Here is a 22327-nt window from a genome sequence, read left to right as displayed (position 1 = left end):
TCCTTACTTGACAAAAAAATCAGATTATTTTTGCTCTGTTTTAATAAGAACGAATGACGAAATTTCCATTGGATCATATTCTTATATTCGAATGGAAGCATCAAGTTAAAATAGTACGATGAATATACATATCTTCTTGGTGGTATGCAATACATACAAATCTAGAGTACACTAAGGTACATACAAACATACAAGTTGGTATGCGATTTTCACAAATATAGTTTTCTTTAGTTGTCAATTATAAACTGTATGTTATATAAAGAAATTTAAACTCTTTTGGTTTTTAATGTCCACACAATATCTTGAACATGTAAAAAAGGTAGTCAGATAGAATAATCAGAAAAACACAAATCTAATTAATATGCAAAAAAAAACACCATGGTCTTAAGTTACAAAGCAAAGTTTATAAGAAGATTAACATATGGTTAACGCTCAATGCTTTAAAACTTATACATATAATAACAATAACCATATACAAATCATAAAGAGACCTACACGGCGGCGGAAACACTCTCACCGTTGACGGTTCCGGCGGATACGACGGTGGTAGTTCTCACCGAACCTTTCTTTTTCTCTTTCCTCTCGTCCACCGTGATTTGCTGTTGCCTGCACTCTAAACTACAAAACGCTCTATCTCCTCTGCTCAAATCCCAACACAGCCATATCAAACCGTTAGTTCCCATAGTCTAGTTTAAACCAAAACCTTCAGATTAATCTTTAGTTCGTAATATGCATACCTATACATGTAGATGTCACGGCCAGGAACAAGATGACGTTTACAAAGAGAGCAAGATCTCAGAAAATCTTCAGAACAATCAGCTGAGTGCCTCCTCTGCGTACCTCTGGGTGAGACCATAGCTAAGAGACGTTGATCTAACAAACGTTGGTGAACGTGACGGTGTTCATCAATGGTCACGAGCTGAATCTGATGATCAGACGGTTCTTGTTCGCTAGGTTGGTTCAAGTCGAACTTGATCTCGGAAAGACTCGTGGTTCTCTTTATCGGTGGTCTTTGTCTCTTCCCCAGCAACATCGTTTGTTTTTTGGTTTTGGTTTCTCTCTTTGTGTGTTCTTGATGCTCTGAGTGAACAGGGCAAAGAGTAAAAAGGAGAGAAAAAAGAGAAGAGTGAGTAAAGGAGAAGAGACAGAGAAGATAAAACAAGAGCCATAAACTTAGGAGCTAATCTGAACCGTTGATTTTGTCTGATCTGATTCTGTTCTTAATATTATGACGACACGTCATGATTCCGATTCTTCGTGTTTTTTATTCGTTATAATTGTTTTTTGTCGTCTATCTCAAATTATTTTTGTCTTTTATTTTTATATTTTATATTAATCAATTATTTAGTTTAGGTGTGTATGTGTATTCAATCACAATTAAAATTATATTGTTTGGAATGACTCTAATAAAGAAATCTCATATTTAATAAAGTTTTTTTTTTTTTGGTTATATAAGTTTAAGGTTATTAAACTAAGGAATTAGCAAAATCTTGTTCCCTAAATTCACTTCAAATCATCTAAAATCAAGACTCAAATAAATTCAGAATATTTGGCTGAATACATTATGCAATTTTTTCACGATGACATTTAAAAGGAAAAATGTTGTTTTATAGCTCCTAAAGTCTGGGCTACAGATGGTCCACTTTGGTGACCGATATGTCTCTTTGCAATAGTAAAAAAGCCTTCAATATTGATTGACCTAATTACATAAAAACTGAGAATTTTTAAATATGAAGGAAGATTGATTGATTGATTGTCCTGAGCAGAGCAGCTCTTTGGTCTTTTCTTATATAAAAAGAAATGATACACAAATCAAGAACTGCAAAACTCGTTTTGATTGGTGCATTTGAGGACACACTCTCGTTTACAGTACTAACAACAGAGTCGGCACATTGTACAAAAATGGTCGGTCTCTGCAACTTACGTCTTGTGACACTTTATTTTCAAATTAATGATCTCGAGAAGAGATGTGTGTATTTGTTTTTCTTTTTCTTACACAGACGGTTTTGTAACTGTTTTAGTCAAAATTGATGTCATAGTTAAAAACTTAAAAATACACCAAAGATATCAAATAGATACCTAAAACATCAAACTAGGTCTATCATGTAGACATAATACATTAAAGAAGATTGATATGTATAGAGAGATAACGACCTTGTAACGCACAAGACGTCTAAACGACTAAACCATGGCATTAGTTGATAAAACAAAAAGGTCATAATCCCATCATACATCAAACGAAGAGTACATACACAAGTGGGCTTCAACTTATGGTCCACACCTAATTTATTTAGGGAGAAGTGTTTTTATATAATTTTGTTTTCATTCTTGTTTTGTCAATGTTTCGACTCTTGAAAAAAAAAAGTTTTGTCAATGTGTTCCCACCAATAATTATATAGCAATAAAGTCCCCCCTAGTCGTCTCTCGTTGCGTTACGCTGTTCCGATGTTAATGTCTATAGATCATCAATGTATGTGTATATGATTTTAACTTAGTCTTCTTAGCAAGTTATAAAATCATTTATCGATACACAAGTGCGAAAAGAAGTAGGATAAAAGATATCTGATCTGAGCGACCTTTAACCAATAATGTCTCTCGGTCTTTGTTCTCTATATGGGCTCATAGGTCAACTTTACACTTGACCTCTACGTCACACATTGGGTATAGATTAAAAAAAAAAAGATAGATCCAAGGCAGAGTCACTGACTACGTACTTAACTCAGTCTGTACAACATAATTTGTCTTTTTGCTTCATCATCAAGATTCTTCTCCTCTCATTTCAAACCTCGTCTGAGAGTTTCGGAGAGCAAGAATCCACGGCTTCGGCCACCGTTAGATAGATTTTGTCGTGTCCTAACATGTCTGCGAAGTGAGAAACGTGTAGTTTATGTATGACCACCGATCCTGGATTCGCTAAAACCAACTGTTTTTGTAAACGGAAAAAAAAAGGTCAGTTTTATAACTTCTCTATAGCCTTTCCGCTTTAGCTGTTGGTTTACGATGTGTATAACGTATACCTGAATGTCTCGTTTTCGGAGAGACTTATACAAGTCTTCTAAGGCGTGAATACCGCTAGTATCGATGTCCGTAACAGCTGAAAACGTTTAGTAAGACATTATGTACTGTGAATGAGAGTGCTCATTACGTACGTAGCGATCCATGTCTAATTAGATATACATTTATATATATATAAAAGAACTCGGGTTAATTCATTACGTGACATTTCGATGATCAGAAACTGGATCCTAGGCAAGCTTGCAGCTTTCACCATCTCTTCTTCATCTGTCAACCATCTTTGAATTCTACAAATTTCAAGAACATAAATAATGTAAGGTTGTACTCATTAATTTCTTGTGAAAAAAATAAGTAACCGTTCAAACTTGGTTTCATGATAAGTTCTCGTACCTTTCCCTGACATAATTGGAGTTGGAGAAGTAAATCGCTGAGTCAACACGAATTGTCAAAACTCCGGGAATCCTAGTCGCTTCAGGATACTGGTTGATATTCCGGTGAACCGAAGTCCCTGGAATCTTTCCAAGAATTGCTGTCCTAGGTCTCGTAACTTGCAAGAGTATCTTGGCAAAAGATATGCCCACCTAAAACAAGAACATACACCACACAGAAAGATCAGCCAAGAAAAGTGAAAAGGTCTTATTAATCCACACATATGACTGTTTCTTGAGACGTACGGCAACGAGAAGGCCAATCTCAACGGATACAAATATGACACCAAAGAAAGCTCCCATACAAGCAACGAAATCGAGCTTGTCGATCTTGAATATCAAGACGGCGGCATTAACATCGATCAAAGGAATCACGGCATTGATGATAATGGCTGCAAGAATCGCGTTGGGTGTGTATTTGAAAAGAGGAGTAAGGAAGAGAAGCGTTAAGAGGACGACGATTGACATGATGATGTTGGAGACTGCTGTTTGACATCCGGCCATGAAGTTGACGGCTGATCTTGAGAACGAACCAGTGGATACATAGCAAGAGGTCATCGAACCGATCACGTTCATTGCTCCTAATGCTACCATCTCTTTGTTACCATCGATTTGGTAGTCTTTCATTGCTGCAAATGTTCTTCCTATCGCTACAGCTTCCTGTTACAAAGATTTGTGTTTGCATTTACGTAAAACATTATAGTGTTATTTGAGCATTGTAAACTAAACTGAAAGAAACTACTACATATAAATGTAGGGGTTTTGTAAGTATATACCGTCAAGGCAACCATGCCTGAGACAACGCCTATGCGAAAGCCCTTGAGAAGGTAATCGCCGGAGAAATATATTAGACGCAAAGAAGAAGGGTTTAGACCTTTGTCGAGATGTTTCACCTGAGGAGAAGCAAATTATAAGACAACTCAAAGTAGAATAGCTTGCGTCAGAAGTAACTTTAGGGTTTAATTTATTTAAGCTTATAAGGTTATGTGCTTACTATCTGAACTCCTTTCTTGTCGGCTCGGGTTATGTAGACGAGGAAGGTTGAAATGACGACAGATACTAATGGAGCAATCGCTGGAATCCAAAATAGTTTCTTGTTTTTCTTCCCCTGTTTTTGTCAGAAGATCATATAAGAACAATAAAAACGAAATTTACTAGAGATCGCAATCGATAGTTTGGTGAATTACAATGAACTTGGAGAGTAGAAGGAAGATCAAGAAAGATGCACTAATGAGTATTGTTTGCCAATTCCACTGCAAGCATATGATAACCAAACGGTGAGGACACATAAAGAGTGAAAGAAACTAAAAACAGAGCGATTTGAATGAATCTTTACTCCGTGATGGGCTGAACTGATTACTGAGCTAAGAACCGCGATGATATCGGTTTTCTTGGTGAATTTATTGATTCCAAGGAATCCTTTGAGCTGCTGAAGAGCAATGGTGATGGCTGCTCCGCCCATGAACCCTACTATCGCCGCATGGGATAAGAAATCAATCAAGAAACCTAATCTGGAAAAAAGTTTAGAGGTTAAGTATCAGTTTAGGAACATCGTTGATATGTTCAAGTGGATTAGTAAGTTACCTGAAGAAACCGAGTGCAGCTTGAGTGACACCGGCAAAGAACGTTGAGGTGAAGGCTAGGCGGAGATATTCATTAGGGTTTGTGTTGGGATCGATCTCTGCCCGAAGCAGAGTGCCTAATAGGAGTGAAACCACTGCTACCGGTCCGATGGCTATATCCTTTGAGCTTCCCATACATGCGTACACCAATGGAGGAACAAAACTTGAATCTAGTCAAGAATTTGAAAACAAAGAAACGCCAAAAACATCTATCACTTTGTCACATTATACTTCCAGTTTTAAGGACACTATGGTTTCAACATTTGTTTTCCTATAGATTTTTGTTTCGTCAATTTATAAATGCAAGAAATATGAAACGTAAATTCAATAAAAGTTATTGACGGTAATTAGGACTTTAGGAGCATATCAAACGTGGATGAGATGGATATTAACTTACATAGACCATACTTAGGGTCGAGACTAGCGAGCTTTGCATATCCAATATCCTGAAACCATTTGAATACATATCTGCTTTAGATTTCTTACTTACAGAAGTAACTTGTGACACACGTGATTAAATTTGTTTTCAAAACCTGAGGAATGCAGAGACTAGCAATGGTTAAACCGGCAATGAGATCACCGCGAAACATCTTAAGATTATATTTTCTTCCCCACTCGATAACCGGGAAGACAGACTGGATACCGAGCGTGAACTTCTTGGACACAGACTGGTCCTTAAAATGCCTTAGAGGATCATCGTGGAAGAAAGTTTCTTTGAAAGTGTACATGAACTCATTGAAGAGGTTTTGCTTGGGAGGAACTTCAACTTTGTGGACATACGGTGTATCTCTTTGCTGCGGGAAAGATACATCAGCCGCGGAGATATCTTCGTCACCATCCACAGGATGAGCTCTAGCCGACATTGCTATGTGTGTTTTGTAGCAAACACTGAAGAACCGTATTTATAGAAATGTCAAGCTGTTTGGCAAAAAAAAAAGGCACCATTAGAATAACTCTTAAGTGGTCCTAGTTGCCAAAAAAGAAGCACCATTAGTATGTACATAATTAAGAATAAGAAATTAGTTTTCACTAATAAATTCATATCATAGTATGCAAATTGCAAAACTTCTTGCTACAAGATGATAATTAATTAATTTACAAAAAAAGTTCTTATGCCTATATAAGTCGTCTTAGAATCACTTTTAGACTATCACGATTATTGGATGATTATACTAATATCAATACGAACGTATGGTGACTAAAATTTTAGGTTTTTCTAAAGGCTTATGATGCCGAATATCCATGTATAACCTGAAGGGACACACATCTTGTTAAAAAAAATTATGATTTAATAAAATGTTATCATATTAAAGATAAAACAGAAAGAACAAAACCATTGATAGTGGAACATTAATACATTAGATATGTACCTGAGATTATGAACACAGGGAGACGGATTAGATTTTTGATGTTAGCCTCTTCTTGTCCTCTAACCTTCTTCCATGAAAAGGAAGAAAAATATGGAAAAGCCAGATTGTTACAGACGTCTTATTGAAGTAAGACGATAAATATTGTAAGATGAACCTAGATATTGTCTAGCTTCATTGAAACAAGCTGATCACTCTCCAAATAGATCAAACAGAAACCCTAATTTTAAGAAGAAAAAAAGAGGAAAAAATAATGATGTTTTTATATTTAAATTAGTTTTATTCAAGAAAGTATGAATGGATTTTTTTTTCTTTCTTAAAAGTCACTTCCCGGTTGTGGAAAGAAGAGAGAAAAGGTCTTTTGCAGAATTCGATTTTTGTAATTAAACAAAAAGAGAAAAATATTCTTCTACAAATATTTTTGAAAGTGAAGTTTAGAAGAACAGATCTTGGTTCTCCTTAGAAGTTACAAGTTTACTTATCAAAATGAATCTTGAATGTTTTGTGTGTGTTTTGTTTGAAACCTGCTAAAAAATAGAAAAGAAAAACTATAATGATACAAGTTTCAGTTGCACTGAACAACAAAAACAGATCCGAAGCTGTTAGATCCGAAATTTGTGAAGATGCCGCTAGTAATTTCGTTGTTGCATGGTGATACAATTTTTATTAAAAAAGGTCAAAATGCGAAGCGAGAAGGCTGGAAGCTTTTATTTTAATAACTCTCAGCCGCATGTATATTTTCATTATTTTGCCAAATTCACGAAACGACGACGTAACGAGTAAAAGGAAATAATCTATTAATCAGTCAATACGCTGTCGTTTAAAAAACAATAATTTTTACGAAGTTTATGAAATAAAACAGATCAAAACAGAGAAAACGAAATTAAAATTTGTGCGTTGTTGAGAGAGAGACGAACGATAAAGCAAACGATGGGAGCAGATAATGGAGAAGAAACGCCAAAAACTAGGCAGATCTCAATCTCTAGAGATCAATTCCTCGCCTGGAAACGCCAAAAGGTCTCTCTATATCTCTCTCTTCTTTCTCTCCCCCTTTACAAATTGATTCCTCTTTAGTAAATTTGAAGAACCCTAGATTTTAGATTTCTTGTCGAACGCGTAATTGGTTATAAGCTATAGCAGGTAATGAAAGATTCATATTGAGTTAGGTCTTGAACTGTTGATTTAGAAATCGTCATTGATTAAACCTAACTGAATTAGCTATGTTTCTTGTAAAGGATGCTGAGTTATTAGCTAAACAAGCTGAAGCAGCAAGGAAACGTGAAGAGGACATAGCTTCAGGCCGTGTCCAAATGAATGGCCGTGAGCTTTTCGTGCATGAGCCTTGGGTTTTCGATGAAACTCACCATTGATTCTCTCTTCTTCATATTGGTACAGAGACCCATTCGATCAATAATATAAGTAAACCACTAGTCTCTCATTCATTAGTACTGCTAACTACTAGCATCTGTGTTCATGAACAATGTGTGATCTGATGAAACCAGCTTTGTGTTCCGTTTCTCAAGAAACTAACTAAAGAGATCTGTTACTAGATTGTCTCTAATGTTGTCTATTTATGTGTGTTTCAGGTGATTCAGACATTACCAATGACATTTTCCAATTCTGTTTCTCTTTTGTTAATGTAGTACTACTCTATGTTCCCCACTTTTTTCGTTTATGTGTTAATCAGAAAATTAGTCCTCATTGTGACTTAATCGTTGGCTCTGTTTATTGGGAATTTGGTGGTTGTTACACATACTCACATCCCTTGATGTTTGATTATATATACATTATCTTGGATTTAGACTTGGACATGCTTAACAAAAATAAAAAAATTCCAAATATATTGAACCAAAGACTCATAAGGCAGAGAAAAAGAAAAATTTGTAAAAACTATACTGCAAATTGGGTTAAGAACATCTCCTCAAACTGGGAATTCTCGTATGGTATTGATTTGAAGCCTTTTCAATCAAAACTGGTTTGTTCTCTAATCTCTCGTAAGCTCCCTCGCGGCGGAGAAGCGCTTAGCTCGATGCACTGACATAGAAAAAGGTAATGCCTTAAGGGAATTCATTTTCTTGAAGTTGTCGATTTATGTGTTCAAGACATGATGCAAGACAAAATCCTTGGGGATATGTGATTTCGATCTCTTTTGTTAATCAGACAATTAAGCCTTACTGTGACTTTAATCGCTGGCTCTGTTTATCCGAAATTTACATAGATACTTGAAATTTTAAAACTTACTTTAAGTGTTAGATAAAGCATGAGAATCACAATAATCTCATCCAAATATTTTTTTGATGAAGGAGTAATAAACGATGCAAGAGAGGGAATATAGTCAAACACTCTATATTTAGTTCCTATTAGTTCGCCTTATTATTAGCTTCTTTTTTTCTCTTCTTCCGTATATTAACAAAAACTTTTTGATTCGAACCATTTTTTTCCTTTCTTTATGAAGTTTTTGTTTGTAGATTAAGACCAGTGATCAGCATTATTACATCAAACTTAGGATTTGGATGAATCGTAATCTCTTTCAGCTTCACCAATATGGGTCGCGTGAAACTAGAGATCAAGAGAATAGAGAATACAACGAACCGACAAGTTACGTTCTCAAAACGTAGAAATGGTTTGATAAAGAAAGCTTATGAACTGTCGGTTCTATGTGATATCGACATTGCTCTCATCATGTTCTCTCCTTCCGATCGCCTTAGCCTCTTCTCCGGAAAAACTCGGTATTTGCTACCACCTTTTTTAAACATCTTTTTTCTTTAAAAACTATATATACACATATGGATCATATCATATGTTATTCATCTCTTTATAAGGATCGAAGACGTTTTTACAAGATTCATCAATCTTCCTAAACAAGAACGAGAGAGGTACGCTAACACTACTTAAATTCCTTAATTACATTTACATTGTCTTTTTGGGTTTTTAAAACATTTTATGATTTTGTTAGCAAACTCTGACTTTTGGTTATTTGTTTATTTTTCTTTTGTTTCAGTGCTTGCTTTCCCGACCATAGTAGACACCCGTATGTATCACATGTATTTTTATATGTTACGTTACATAATTATTTTCTTGAGTCTCTCTTGACTTCTTTTTTTGCCTCCTATTTCTTTTCAGAGATATTCAAAGCAAAGAGGTTCGTCTAATCATAATGATTTTTTATTTATTTTGCATTCATTATGTTGGCCTTTTAATCTAATTCCTAACCTACAATAATGTTCTTGTGTGACAGTGTTTACTAAGGATTTTGCAGCAACTCAAGACTGAAAATGACATCGCTCTTCAACACACTAAGTCCGTAAATTTCTTGTGTTTTGTTGTTATATTCGTTTTTATGATCTCATACGTACATTCACAAAGATATAAATTTTTCAACGTACGTACACTTCTAACTATACACTAAACTCTCTTTGTCTGTCGTATACATTGAAAAAGTCCTACATCTATCAACTCCGACGTCGAGGTAACTAGTCTTTAAATTCTCCATCACAGAGATATATACATTTCTTTCTACGTAGTTTAACTGTCTCACTTTTATAATCGGAAAATCCAGGAACTTGAACGTGAAGTTTGTAGGTTACAACAACAACTCCAAATGGCTGAGGAAGAGCTAAAGTAATTTATAACTAAACTCAAAAATGTTCTATGTTATACTTTATAAATTACATATGTTAATTAACTAAAATATCCTTTAACAGTATCTATAACCTTAATATGAGCAGGAGATACGAACCAGATCCAGTAAGGTTCACGAGCATGGAGGATTATGAAGTCTGTGAGAAGCAACTTCTCGACACTCTATCACATGTTCTCCAACGACGAGATCATCTCTTGAGCAGCCATCATTTATCTTCTTACGACGCAGCATCTACTATGCAACAAAGCATCGCTGGTCCTTTTGTAAACGACGTCGTTGAAGGTTGGTTGCCTGAAAGTGGTCACAACCAAACCCATCTATTTGATGCATCGGCCCATTCCAATCAACTCAGGTTTTTTTCTCAAGTCATAAAAATATATATATCAATTACATTAAGGATTTTTCTACCTTAATCAGTCAAGAAACATTGTGATAGTTTGATACATTTTGACATCAATTATGGCAGAGAACTATCATCGGCAATGTATGAACCATTGTTGCAAGGAAGTAGCTCAAGCTCGAACCAAAACAACATGAGTGAATGCCACGTGACGAGCCACAACGGTGAAATGTTCCCTGAATGGGCTCAGGCGTATTCATCCTCGGCCTTATTCGCTCCTATGCAGCAACAGGTATTTTACATTGTAATTAAATTAAATTTTCAACTTCTTTTTTTTATTTATAATTAATTAAAATGTTAAAACATTGACGTGTTACATTTGGACAATGTGGCAGCATGGAGGTGTGGTTCCTAGTATAGAGGAGATGATGCCAGCTCAGCAAGGTGATATTCCGGCGGTGACGACGGAGGCACAAGCTGACCCTGAAATCTCCGACTATGAAACTAAGGTTCCTCAGCTCAGTAGCCAATAATCTCAAAGATTATGTTTTTATGTAATACCATTTTATAAAAACTTATTCGTTTTCTTCCCTACAACAACCCATATATAACAAAAAAAAAAAACTGGAATTTTGTTTTTCGTCATGAGATGAGAAAACGATGACGATCGTGTTATATGTTTGTATAACAAAAATTTTGGCAACACTTATTTTATATCTTTTGTTTACGTGACATTATAAGTTTTTGTAGGCAATCACAGTTTTTTTTGGCAAATCATGGTCTATTCTGGACTTACTTATTAAATATGTTTTCATACTAGATTTTTTTTTTTTATATATAAATTGTATCTTGGTATTTTTCGATACCAATAGATTTTGTGACTCTAGACTGTAATATGCATTTTTTTCTTTCGTTAGTTTACAATGAAAATTTTATCTTGCCAGTTTATATCAAAAATGGCTATTTTGTTTCACGGGAGAAAAGAAGCTATTTCATGATTGACGTAAAATAAATTAATTTGGATAGATATTTCTTACCAGGCCTAAGATTTTCTTCCTTAATACTTAATAGAAAAATCTAAGTTTCTATTTTCATCTCCTAATATCTTTTGGGATTCTACCATTTCATTTCAGTATATATCCACATAAAAATGATACAGTCATTTTTCTTTTAAGGAAATAATTGTAAGATATTTTTCTTAAAAGATTATATTTTCTATTTAGATTAATAACAAAACTGTCACAATTTTTTTTAAGAAATATTTCTTAATATTGATTTAAAAATCTTTTACTACCAATTTTTTTAAAAATTTCCTAGTTAAAAACTGTAGAACAATGTATTTTGGTATCTCCAGATTTGTAGATTCGTTGTTGTCATTTTACAAAGACAAAGAATTTTGGACAAGAAGAAAAATAACCAAAATATGTCCCAATTTTTATCTGGATTCTGATGATTTTTTGTGCCCGGACGATTTGACACTAATTTGCTCGATTTGTATATACCGTATAGCACAATAGTTTATTGTAATACATTATTTTTAGTCACGTTTGTTTATTTTTTTGGTTAAATATTCTAATTTCAATTTGATACATTAACTAATATTTTTTTTAAGAAAAATACAAAATTTTATGGAGTCATTAATTTATAAAGTTCAAAAAAGTTACCAATTTATGATGTGTAAGCTAAAACTTTCATAGTTATCCATTTATTATTTATAAAATTAACTTTTTCATAAGCTAGAAATACTTTTTATTAAAGTTAAATCTTCAATCCAACCAAGGGCCCAAGGCAATGCCAATATTAAGATAATTTCCATCTGTTTGTTGATGAATGGCTAAATTATGTCAATTTATTGAAATAAGATATATATGTATATGATGTATAATATATATATATATGTATATAATGTATAATATGTATATATATGTATACATACATATACTTTTGAGGAAAGAAATCCAATTTTGATATTATTGGGGGTATGTAATTTAAAATAAAGATTTTCACCAAAAATGTAAAAAGAAATAATGTTATAATTTGAACTATTTTTAGCTTTTCTTAGTAAAGGTATGATTGCTTTAAAACACATTGTCTTAGTATTTTATCCAATCACTTACTTCTTTTTTTTTTCATTTTACTGTTTGAAGAAAAAAGTGTCAACTAAATTTTACATCTTTGCTTTTTCTTTTCATTTTACTGTCTGAACAAAGACAATAGCTTTTGCGCATCTCAACTTTAATCAAGTATAAAAACTGAGGTAATCATATAGAAAAACAAAATTGTAGACGCAATACACAATTCTTTTCCTCAAAGTAAACAATTTATGCTTCTTCCGGTATATATCTTATCAGCTACTTCTGTCATTTCTGATACTTCTTTTTGTTCTCGCAGTCTCGTGGTTTCTTTCGAGGATATTTCTCTGATCTCCTTTCTTTTTGAAAAAGGTACATTTCTTTTTCGTTCACATCATCTTTATAGATATATTAAACATGGTTTTGAGGTTTTTTCCGTCTCCATCTTTTAATGTAAATCAATTCATCTACTGCTCGTTACGAATTAAAATTATATTTATATTCTTATAAAATGATAATAAAACTTTCAGCTCTGTTATGTCATATATATTCGACTCTAAACTAAGTTCTTAAGAACAAGTTGTTTGTTCCTCAAATTTTTTTTTATCAATCTACATTACTAAAAAGTCGATGATGATGACGATGAGGATGATGTAAAATTATGTTTATTTGAAGAAAATATATATAGCTTTTAGAATTTATTATTTAACTATATAGGCATCCCAAATTCTAATTTGGTTACATCTAAGCTTTTCCTTTTTCTGTACTAATTCATAGTTATTCACTTTTTATCAATTATATGTAGGATATGGGTTTGAATTATGATATTGATGCTGTAACTATTAAGGATGACAATTGATAAGAATAAATAGGAAAAAAGAAGGAAAAAAAAAATCAAAAACAAAGCAAAATATATTGAAATCATCTCATTATTTTGGACGATGTGATTGTCTTCAACTTGTTGATATAAGAATGGCTTTGAAGTATACATAAATTTATATATGTCGTCTGAAAACAATGTTTTTCGAGTTTTTTTTTCTTTTTTTTTTATTAATTTGGTGGGTGCTAATTATACAATATACGTTGATTGATTTGATATTGTGAATATTGCAGTGTGTTGTTAAGAAATGGCTTCAGGTGACGATCTTGGACTTTCTTTCTTGGACTTGCCAGACAATTTTGGTGCTCTCACGGTATACTTCTTCATGACTTCATCTCTCACTTTTTTTTTTTTTTCTTTTTCTTTTCACATACTAATTCTTATGCAGAATATAATAGTTTAAACAAAATTATAAAACATAACTTGTAATAATTAACATTCTTTAAGTATACATGTAGGACGGTGTGGGGAATGAACATAATGACTTTGGTGGACTTGTACCTTTCTCTGCCACCACAAGTGATGTGTTCACTTCATCACTAATGGAGAATTTAAACATTGATCAAGGGACATTGACAACAACCCCAAGCTTTGATCAAGAGACAGCCATAGTCCAACAGAATCAAAGCTTTCATCAAGAGACAGCCATAGTCCAACAGAATCAAAGCTTTCATCAGGAGGATGATTACTCTCAGTATTTCAACACTGGTGCAAGCTTTAATGACATGGTAAGCTTTAATGACATATACGTCCCAATATTGAATAATTTGTTCTGATATATCATTTACTAATCTTGTAAATTTTGCAGTCGTCTTCTGTATTCAGCGTTGGCCAAGGAGAAAATGTGTACTATGGGAATTGTGTTCCAACCTCGAGCAATACAATGATGACCAATGAGCTACAGCAGCAATCAATCCATTTACAAAGCAATGGACATCTAGAGCAAAGTTATCAACAAGCTTTTATGTCCCAAACAATTCCTGATTTCTCTACCGAGCCATATCTTTCAACAATGGTACAAACTTTTCTATAACTCTCTGTTTTATTTAATAGATCATTACAATAATGTATAGGTTACACAGATTATTCAATATTCTGATGATTCAGGTGATGAGTAATATTCAAGAAGTGGAGAATATTGCTAACGAACCCACAAATCTCAATCTGATTCAGCATGGCCTTCAAGATCGTCAGTTTCACCCTCCTTCGTATGCAACTTTTAACTCTCTCCTTAAACATATATACAAAAATGTTTAGATTTAATAATAACACAAATATCTGTTGGAACTGAACTTTTGGGCTCCTACAATATCTACCAACGCAGGTATCAGGAGAATCAGCTTGATCACAACGGGTTACTACTTGAACAGCTCGTGCGTATCCATGAAAAGGATTATCAAATGCAGCTACCAAAATTCTCTAACATGTCCTCTACCCCAACATCAGTGTAAGAAATTAAGTTCTTGATTGTTTTCAAGATTTGATTATCCACAGATGTTTAAATTAATTGTGTTTAATCTTTCTCAAATTATAAACATTTAGGGGGACATTGCGAAACAACCAATGCCTAGTTCCTTTTGCCTCGACTCCAACGAATCAAGCGTATCGTCCTCCCATGATTTCCAACACCCTTACACTACAGAAGTATACATTTCATGTCTATCATTTTTGATTAGTCGCTTATATGATCTCTAAGAATTGAATTACTTACAAATGTATATTTTTCCAATGTTTTTACAGTTCAGGAAACTACTCACCATTTACGCAAACCTCATACCAGCATGACTCATTAGCTTATGCCTTCCAAAAACCAACCCCTGCCCCTCCTCGCCGTCCCCGTGGAAGGTGACACCACTGTCTTAGCATACATGTTTTAATTTGCTTAACTTTTTTCATATGATCTTACGTTTTAAAAGATGATATATTGTTCATAAATTTTATTAGACCCAGGAGATATCCAAATGCTGTGCCTTCAAGTGTGAGGAATACTACACCAAACAACATGTCTTTGGTACCTACAACTCAAACTCTCTTAACCCCTCCCTGCAGGTAAAAAAATGGCTTTCATGTTAGCACATATCTTTTCATATTGAAACATGCATTAGTATTGCATACATCATGTTCTTTTTTATACTATAATTTAGGCCTTATTTCCCACAAGACAAGGGAAAACAACATGTTACAGCAGGCACATCATCAATGCCGTCTATGAACCCAACTCTCTACAGTCAGTACCAAAATTCTCACACAGAAACACTGTTCCAACAGGTAAAGTTATCTTCTACTCTTATTCATATTATTCAAAACATTAAATCTTTGTTACAAGACAAAACTATAATATACACTTTTCATTAAACGCTATTGAACATTCCAAAAATATGGTGTATGGCTATTGCAGAGTGGAGGTTTAAGACAACCCAGTTTCTATGGCCAATTTGAAAATGAAGGTTCTTCGTCTAAAAGAAGGGTAACACATGCATTCATATACAAGTAACTATCTTCTTATTCAAAAGGAAAAATATAAAGGAGTGTGACAAAACATTTAACTAATGCAGAGGATCATGTTACCGTTTCAAGAAACAAGTGTAGCAGCTTCGTCGGATATAACTCCTTGGCAAGATGGTAATACGACTTCAAACGGGGCCAGTCATCATCAAGAAAGGTTTGTTTATTTCAAATATAAGTGATTAATATCAGTTGGTATATAGTCTGGTAAATTATGGGTGAAGTGCTTTACAAAATCTTTAAAATTTGACATCAGCAAAACATTGTTATAGTAACATTACTTATAAATGTATTTACTTCTTATTGCAGGCTAACAAATACAGTATACGATCCGCGTTATGTAGGTGCTGGATTACCCATTGATCCTCATTTGAGGTTCTTTTGAAAAGTTTTGTATTGAAAATGGTAAATCTCTCATATAAGTTATATAATCAGTACTTAAGACCCCTAAATAGATAATAATATTCATAGCTACATTATAATCTTCTTAAATATATTTTTGCAGGATTCGCTAGCATAATCTTGCAAGTGTGAAGAACCAGTGTGGTCCAAGTCTATTAGAAGGGAAACGTATCTGAGACCTATAGACTAAATCAGAATCCATTGGTCTGTAGTACTAGTAGTGATTATGTTGAGCCACCTTCTTACATGTAATCCAATTTTCTTTTTTTTTTTTTTCTTTTTTTAATTAATGTATATGACATTGATCACCTCTAAATTTTATTTTGGAGGAAGAGATTATATCATTAATTAATATCATTCTGATCACCATTATCTTCTTGTGTATTTATGAATTTTATGAAACCTTAATATATTACTCTGTGCGGTTGTTTCCCTTGGTTTTATGTAGGTTTTGTGCCTTTTTGTATTCTCAAAAACTTGACGAACTTTTCACTCTTCCAAATGATATACTCAAAGGGCCAGAGTTTGATGATTATCTAATGTGCTTTGTTTTTATGTTCTAGATTTTTATAGCTTTTGATGACAAGTAAGCTGCTTTGGGAATGATCAAAAGAACTAGTTGAAAACAAATAAAAAAAAACTTATTATACTCTACAGAAAACTTCTATTATCTTCTATCTATTTTGAGAGCTCATCTCATCACATTTGACTTTATCCTCAAAAATCTTTTAAATGTTTCACTTTCAGATAACGTTGGTCTAGGTACATACAGCTTGCGGCAAGTCTTTCTGTGTTGTCGATCCTGGTTAAGTAAACTATTGAATACATTATCAGTTTCACCAGTTTTTTTTTTAAAAAATTGTTTCTTGCCGACTTCTCCGATTCACATCTGAAAACTAAAGTAACAAATGCAAATAAAACTGATGTTACATTGGTACATACAAACGTAATCCATAGTGATTTAGAAGTTGATTCTAGATTTTATGCATAAATCATAAAATATACTCTACACCAAACTTTAGGATAATGTGATGAAATGTATATCTTCATGAATATAGGGTTTTAGCTCTAAATAGATCAACATATCCCATCCAAATCTCATAATCCCAGGGAAATTGAAATTTTAATTAGGTTGCGTTTTCTCCCCACAAATAAATTAAGAATTATCTTATTCCACTATGGAATTATCCTTTTTTCGTAAAATTGTGGCTATTAGTAATTAGAGTCATATCCTTTGGATAAGGAAAAAAGGAAGTGAATAATAAATTACTGAAAATTTTGTTACCATCGAGAAGCTGTAAAATAGTTAAAAGGTGTTTATTTGTTTATCCATAAAGCTAAAAATTAGGATAGGTTAAGGATTTACAGCAAGCGAGAGAGGAACGGCCGACTTGGTTAAACATCCTAATCTTAATCCCTCCCACTTTGCCTAATTTTAAGCATTTTCTTTAAAATTTAAAAAAAACAAATATTTTATTGATTATATCTTTCCTTAATCCCAAAATATTTTCCTTTTAGAAATCGAATTAATTGATCTTATTGTATTGATTCCGTTTCGACGAATTAAAATCTCTTTGTGCTTCGTTGTGAGTGCGTACGTATAAGAGAACAAACACAAGAGTTGGCGTAACGTTCATCCTTGATCAACCCTCATTGAAGAAAAATCTCGTTTGCTTAATCCCATGTTTACAGGTAAATTAATTTTTTTATTATCATACATCTCTTTTTCATCTTTTATTTTTGCAATCGTATATGATTATATTATTTGATTGATGATTCACGACAATTCGATCATCATGTAGGATTAAAATATGAAAATCTGATTAGGGTTTTTGATTATGATATTAATCTCAATCATTCGTTTTTTTTCTTCTAAACACATAAGAATCTTCGTGATTATTTTAATTATTTTTTTAGAATCTTTGTTATAATCGCTTTTTGAATCCTAGGAACTTTAGAAAGATGTTCGTGGAAGTCGGCTTCGTTATTTTTTTTTTTTTTGGCTTTTAAATTAAAGGTACGCGTAGGCGTAGCTTGTTCGATTTGACCATTGCGTTCATGAATTGTTTTTGTTTAATTTGATAAATAATTCTTGAATTTAATAAACAATTCTTGAATTTAGTCAGTCAACAACTTGTTTATTTCGTGAATTGTAGTTTGCTTTTTGGCGTTCAAGAATAGGTAAAGATGCTTTTTGCGTTCAACTTCAAGAATAGACAGATTCTTGTCTTTTGAAGATAAAAAACGTGTAGCTTTCATGTAATCGAAGTTGGTTTTTGTTTTTATCATAACGTTAATAAAACCTTTGCCAACAGGTTTTGGCTGTTTTGTTTTAAATTAAAGAGATTAATAATAATCTATAGACGTTTCTATGACCATCCTCATTGCTAGCTTAACCTTTATTTAGCTATAAATCCATTAGTTTTTTTGTTTTCTTTCTATTCCTTTAAGAAAATGAAACTGTTACAAAGTATATCAAAGAGAATATTCAATGTAGATTTATTACCACTTTGTGTAAGTTTATGCACATCCAACTTAAGTTGATTATTTCTAGGCTGTTTCTTTCTTTTTTAGTTGTACTTGTTTGATTCTGTGTGTGGCTGGCAATGTTGTTAATCTATGCTTTATCTTGATTCTTGAGGAAATGGTTGGAACTTTTTACTTATGGATTTACCATTGTAGATTTATAAATGGTGAACATCATATGAACATAGGTTTTTTCGAAAGAAAATATCAGAAGTCTAGAATTATGTCTTTAATGACTAGAAAGAGCAATGCGAGCTATGACATCTATTTGTTAGTAAGTTGATTGACTTAACCATTATCTTCTACATATACATGATGCTTTCCCATTTTTTCATTCATCTTATTTTCATTCCCAATTTCAAACCATATATAGATCGGCATATGCATTGTTTTTTGTTTGCATTTATTTACACAATCTTGAAAAGAAAATATTACATTCATTGGATAAAAGAAAGGTGTGAGGGGGTGTATAGAAATTCTAAGAAACTTCTAGATGTTCTACCAATCATGTACTTTAGTTTATACTAATTTGGTAATGATGACATATTCTTAGCCAACTTTATTTTGGGTCTAATATTTGATTTCCTTTATGTATATTTTTTTTTCCATTCACAGGAAAAAAACATTAAATGTCACAGATTCTCAATAATATCTCAGAGACCATCCCTTCAATGACCTCACCTCTTTGGCTTAGCTGTCTCTCTATTTAAGATCTCTTCATGCAACTCTAATTCCACCATTATAAATTATAAAAAAATAAAACGAACAAAACCCAAAAAAGAAAAAAGAATTGGGTTTTGTTTTTTTATTCATTGTAAAATCCAGACATGGAGAGAGCCTCTTCTTCCTCTGACTCGTCATCATCATCATCCATGGCTTCTTCTTCTGATCAGTCTCTTTCCATCAACTCCGATCAAACCTCACCTCTCATGGCGTCTTCCATGCTTTCCCGCACGTCATCCTCTTCGTCCTCCGCCGTCGGAGACTACATCGGGACAGAGAGCTGCTTCGACGTGCTCTCAGCGGACGAAGGAAGCGACGTCGTCTCCGCTGCTTCGGAGCCTGTAAAAAGCAGGTTTCGTTACGGAGGAAGGAGGAGGGAAGAGAGAGAAGCTAGAGCTGCGGCGGCGCGTGAGTTTCCTCCTCCGATACCTTTGCTTGCTCAGACTGGGAATCTTCTCCCGCACATGCCGTGGGTTCTGAAGCGTGTGGTGACGAGCGACGGGAGACTTATCCTGAGAGAAGAGAAGGTTCGTCATCATGAGTATTTTCGTGCGAACAGATCCAATGGTCGCCTCACTCTCCACCTTGTTCCTTTGGACGATGACGTTTTCGAACTTCCTCAAGAACCCTCTCATTACCAAACTGATGATGATGAAGATGATGATGGTGATGATGAGGACGAGGATGATGAGCATGAGTGTGGTGATAATGATGATGATCATCAAGAAGAAGAAGAGGTGGTAGATGATTTGGATGACCTGGCGGATAGTTTAAATAAGGGTGTTACTGTTACTGACCCTAAAGATGAGGATAAGGGCAATGTGCATGGTGGTGAGATTGAAGATGGATATAGGAAGGCTATATTAGCAGTGGAGGAGACGGTGGCGGAGAGTGGAGTGTTGATTGGAGGAGGAGGCGGAGGATCGCCGAGAGGAAAGTGTTTGAAGTCATGTTTTGTTGGTCTGAGAATTCAAGAGATCAGACCAGTTCTTAGTTGATTCTTATTATTAAGTAGTCCTTTGTTAATTAGCTTTATTTTGTTTTGGTGGAGGAGAAAATTATTATCGAAGAAGAGAGTAATAAAAAATTACTACCCGGCTTAATTGTTAATTTATGAAATATTGAGGGTTTTTGTTTCATTAAAATTGGTTGTGTATTACTATAATTTTTTAGGAAACTGTGGTGTAATTTAAATTTCTTGTAGGATAATTATCTAAGATATACTTTGGAGAGAAAAATAGTATAAAATCGAATCGTAATCTCCTTTAAAGGAAAATAATATTAAATAGTACTTATTGGAATATACAGGTTTCCAAAGAGCGAAGAAATGCAAAGAAAAAAAAAAGGAAGAAACACAACAGCTAATATTCGATAATAATATGGTGCAAGTGCAAACAGCTAATATTGTAGTTCATATTTTTGGAGAAGTAATTTATAAAAATAGGAAAATTGATATTTTGAATTGACTTATATACCTTAAAAATCCACCAATATATATTTTTTAATCAATCACTTCCAAAAATTAGAGAAAGGTCGTCATTTTAAGGAATGAGAAAACATAGAAGAAGAAGTAAATAAATATAGTAAACATATAAATAATCTCTGAAATTTTTATTTTTTATTTTTGTTTTTCTGAAAAGGAAGCCAATAAGGGAGAATAAAAGGTACGGAGAAAAATGTAAAAAGTACAGCTAAGATAGAAAAGAAAGATAGAAGAGAGAGTTTCCCGATGAGTGTTTAAGACAGAGACACTTAACTCTGTCTTCTGTAATTTGTTGTCAGTTCCTCCTCATCATTGGTCTTTCCCACCACCTGATCTCTTGTCCTTTCTCCCCCGGTTTACTCTCTCTTTAACCGGTCTTCTTCCTTCTTCTTCATTCTTCATTCTTCAAAATGTCTTTTTAATTCTCTCTTAGTTTACAGCAAATTCAGTTTCCCCGGGAGTAATCTTTATTTACGTGTATATTCAGTTTTGTCTCATTTACGAAACCTTCAAAACTTATATAGTGACTTGATTAATTCTAATCTTAACCCCTTAGACTTCGCCTTATTTCAAGCATTGAAAATTATATTTATTTTTTCTCCTCTTGATTAAACTCGTTTTGCATTCATCTGTTCATTATTATATTTGTATCAGTTCAGTTTCGATGATGATATAAAAATTCTCTTCTGCTAAATATTCCTAACATGACCCTAATTATTCCCTCTTTTTATATTGTTTTATTTAATATGTCCCTTAATAAATCTGATTAATTGACAATACATACACTTTGTTCCAAACAGATACAAAAAAAGTTCACTCTGGTTTCGTACTGATACTTTCTTCTTTTTGAGCGACGAAAGTGATCTCTAGAATTGAATGACGAATTCTTGTTAGTATTACATTTTGATACTAATCGAAATCATTCATGATTATTTCTTAGGCCCTGTTCGTTTCTCCATTTTGCATATTCATCCAGATGATCCATTCAAATAATCTATGTGGATGATTCATCTCTTCTCCAAATGATGAAACGAACAAGATATTAAATGATTCATCTGGATGATTTATCTGGATGGAGATGTGTTTGTTTCTCCATTTTGCATATCCATCCAGATAGATTTGATTTTAAAAATGACTAAACTACCCATGTATTGATTTAATAACTTTCTCATATTAATATTAATCATAGTATTTTTAAATATTGATTAAAAATATATATACACTTAGAAAGTTTACAAATTAATATTTTTGACATTTCTAAATATTTATTTTCATGAAATCTATTTTTTTTTTTAAATTACAACAATCTATATCATTTAGG

At 33.3% G+C, this 22327-nt stretch overlaps 6 protein-coding genes across 8 annotated transcripts; 4 read left to right on the top strand and 2 right to left on the bottom strand.

The window, feature by feature from the left end:
- Positions 1 to 328: 328 nt before the first annotated feature.
- On the bottom strand, positions 329 to 1175 carry LOC17896966. The gene is made up of 2 exons (XM_006305690.2): positions 738 to 1175; positions 329 to 639 (listed from the first exon to the last, which is right to left on the bottom strand). The coding sequence occupies exons 1-2, from the start codon at positions 1031 to 1033 to the stop codon at positions 492 to 494; spliced, it is 444 nt and encodes a 147-aa protein (XP_006305752.1). The 5' UTR covers positions 1034 to 1175; the 3' UTR covers positions 329 to 491.
- Positions 1176 to 2779: 1604 nt separating this feature from the next.
- On the bottom strand, positions 2780 to 5928 carry LOC17898871 (sulfate transporter 1.3). Its single transcript, XM_006304451.1, has 12 exons — positions 5599 to 5928; positions 5463 to 5511; positions 5028 to 5235; positions 4780 to 4954; positions 4631 to 4696; positions 4438 to 4551; positions 4220 to 4336; positions 3690 to 4103; positions 3406 to 3596; positions 3217 to 3302; positions 3018 to 3094; positions 2780 to 2923 (listed from the first exon to the last, which is right to left on the bottom strand). Exons 1-12 carry the CDS (start codon positions 5926 to 5928, stop codon positions 2780 to 2782), a joined length of 1971 nt encoding a protein of 656 aa, XP_006304513.1.
- Positions 5929 to 7311: 1383 nt separating this feature from the next.
- Positions 7312 to 8233, top strand: LOC17900169 (zinc finger CCCH domain-containing protein 15 homolog). 2 transcript variants are annotated; one of them, XM_023790248.1, is made up of 3 exons: positions 7312 to 7449; positions 7668 to 7851; positions 8019 to 8233. In XM_023790248.1, the coding sequence occupies exons 1-2, from the start codon at positions 7363 to 7365 to the stop codon at positions 7800 to 7802; spliced, it is 222 nt and encodes a 73-aa protein (XP_023646016.1). In that variant the 5' UTR covers positions 7312 to 7362; the 3' UTR covers positions 7803 to 7851; positions 8019 to 8233. The 2 variants fall into 2 exon arrangements, with proteins under 2 accessions (XP_023646016.1, XP_006304328.2); XM_006304266.2 differs by having other exon boundaries at positions 7313 to 7449; positions 7668 to 7821; positions 8019 to 8231.
- Positions 8234 to 8976: 743 nt separating this feature from the next.
- LOC17897807 (agamous-like MADS-box protein AGL104) lies at positions 8977 to 10948 on the top strand. Its single transcript, XM_006303454.1, has 10 exons — positions 8977 to 9161; positions 9255 to 9308; positions 9434 to 9463; positions 9556 to 9574; positions 9671 to 9732; positions 9874 to 9901; positions 9992 to 10053; positions 10161 to 10427; positions 10542 to 10707; positions 10811 to 10948. The coding sequence occupies exons 1-10, from the start codon at positions 8977 to 8979 to the stop codon at positions 10946 to 10948; spliced, it is 1011 nt and encodes a 336-aa protein (XP_006303516.1).
- Positions 10949 to 12808: 1860 nt separating this feature from the next.
- Positions 12809 to 16559, top strand: LOC17900696. Its single transcript, XM_023777029.1, has 14 exons — positions 12809 to 12859; positions 13601 to 13680; positions 13826 to 14095; positions 14176 to 14382; positions 14475 to 14575; positions 14692 to 14814; positions 14910 to 15011; positions 15108 to 15212; positions 15312 to 15416; positions 15512 to 15635; positions 15766 to 15834; positions 15923 to 16029; positions 16182 to 16277; positions 16378 to 16559. The coding sequence occupies exons 2-13, from the start codon at positions 13615 to 13617 to the stop codon at positions 16255 to 16257; spliced, it is 1455 nt and encodes a 484-aa protein (XP_023632797.1). The 5' UTR covers positions 12809 to 12859; positions 13601 to 13614; the 3' UTR covers positions 16258 to 16277; positions 16378 to 16559.
- Positions 16560 to 18722: 2163 nt separating this feature from the next.
- LOC17897862 (ribosome biogenesis protein ERB1) lies at positions 18723 to 20668 on the top strand. 2 transcript variants are annotated; one of them, XM_006303494.2, is made up of 2 exons: positions 18723 to 18788; positions 19416 to 20668. In XM_006303494.2, exon 2 carries the CDS (start codon positions 19628 to 19630, stop codon positions 20519 to 20521), a length of 894 nt encoding a protein of 297 aa, XP_006303556.1. In that variant the 5' UTR covers positions 18723 to 18788; positions 19416 to 19627; the 3' UTR covers positions 20522 to 20668. The 2 variants fall into 2 exon arrangements, with proteins under 2 accessions (XP_006303556.1, XP_023645786.1); XM_023790018.1 differs by lacking the exon at positions 18723 to 18788 and adding an exon at positions 18863 to 19074.
- The last annotated feature ends 1659 nt before the right edge of the window (positions 20669 to 22327 follow it).

Source organism: Capsella rubella, unplaced genomic scaffold, assembly GCF_000375325.1.
Source record: "Capsella rubella cultivar Monte Gargano unplaced genomic scaffold, Caprub1_0 scaffold_1, whole genome shotgun sequence".
NCBI classification, from domain to species: Eukaryota; Viridiplantae; Streptophyta; class Magnoliopsida; order Brassicales; family Brassicaceae; genus Capsella; species Capsella rubella.
This window is presented reverse-complemented; position numbering and strand designations above follow the sequence as displayed.

Coding starts and splice junctions, on each gene's coding strand:
- LOC17896966 (XM_006305690.2), bottom strand. CDS start 1,033: ATGTTGCTGGGGAAGAGACAAAGACCACCGATAAAGAGAACCACGAGT. Junction 640..737: donor CGTGACATCTACATGTATAG/GTATGCATATTA, acceptor GGATTTGAGCAG/AGGAGATAGAGCGTTTTGTA.
- LOC17898871 (XM_006304451.1), bottom strand. CDS start 5,928: ATGTCGGCTAGAGCTCATCCTGTGGATGGTGACGAAGATATCTCCGCG. Junction 4,955..5,027: donor GCTGCACTCGGTTTCTTCAG/GTAACTTACTAA, acceptor ACTTTTTTCCAG/ATTAGGTTTCTTGATTGATT. Junction 4,552..4,630: donor TTCTACTCTCCAAGTTCATT/GTAATTCACCAA, acceptor TGACAAAAACAG/GGGAAGAAAAACAAGAAACT.
- LOC17900169 (XM_023790248.1), top strand. CDS start 7,363: ATGGGAGCAGATAATGGAGAAGAAACGCCAAAAACTAGGCAGATCTCA. Junction 7,450..7,667: donor TCGCCTGGAAACGCCAAAAG/GTCTCTCTATAT, acceptor TTTCTTGTAAAG/GATGCTGAGTTATTAGCTAA.
- LOC17897807 (XM_006303454.1), top strand. CDS start 8,977: ATGGGTCGCGTGAAACTAGAGATCAAGAGAATAGAGAATACAACGAAC. Junction 9,902..9,991: donor CTATCAACTCCGACGTCGAG/GTAACTAGTCTT, acceptor CGGAAAATCCAG/GAACTTGAACGTGAAGTTTG. Junction 10,708..10,810: donor TCGCTCCTATGCAGCAACAG/GTATTTTACATT, acceptor ACAATGTGGCAG/CATGGAGGTGTGGTTCCTAG.
- LOC17900696 (XM_023777029.1), top strand. CDS start 13,615: ATGGCTTCAGGTGACGATCTTGGACTTTCTTTCTTGGACTTGCCAGAC. Junction 15,012..15,107: donor AACACCCTTACACTACAGAA/GTATACATTTCA, acceptor ATGTTTTTACAG/TTCAGGAAACTACTCACCAT. Junction 16,030..16,181: donor GCCAGTCATCATCAAGAAAG/GTTTGTTTATTT, acceptor TTCTTATTGCAG/GCTAACAAATACAGTATACG.
- LOC17897862 (XM_006303494.2), top strand. CDS start 19,628: ATGGAGAGAGCCTCTTCTTCCTCTGACTCGTCATCATCATCATCCATG.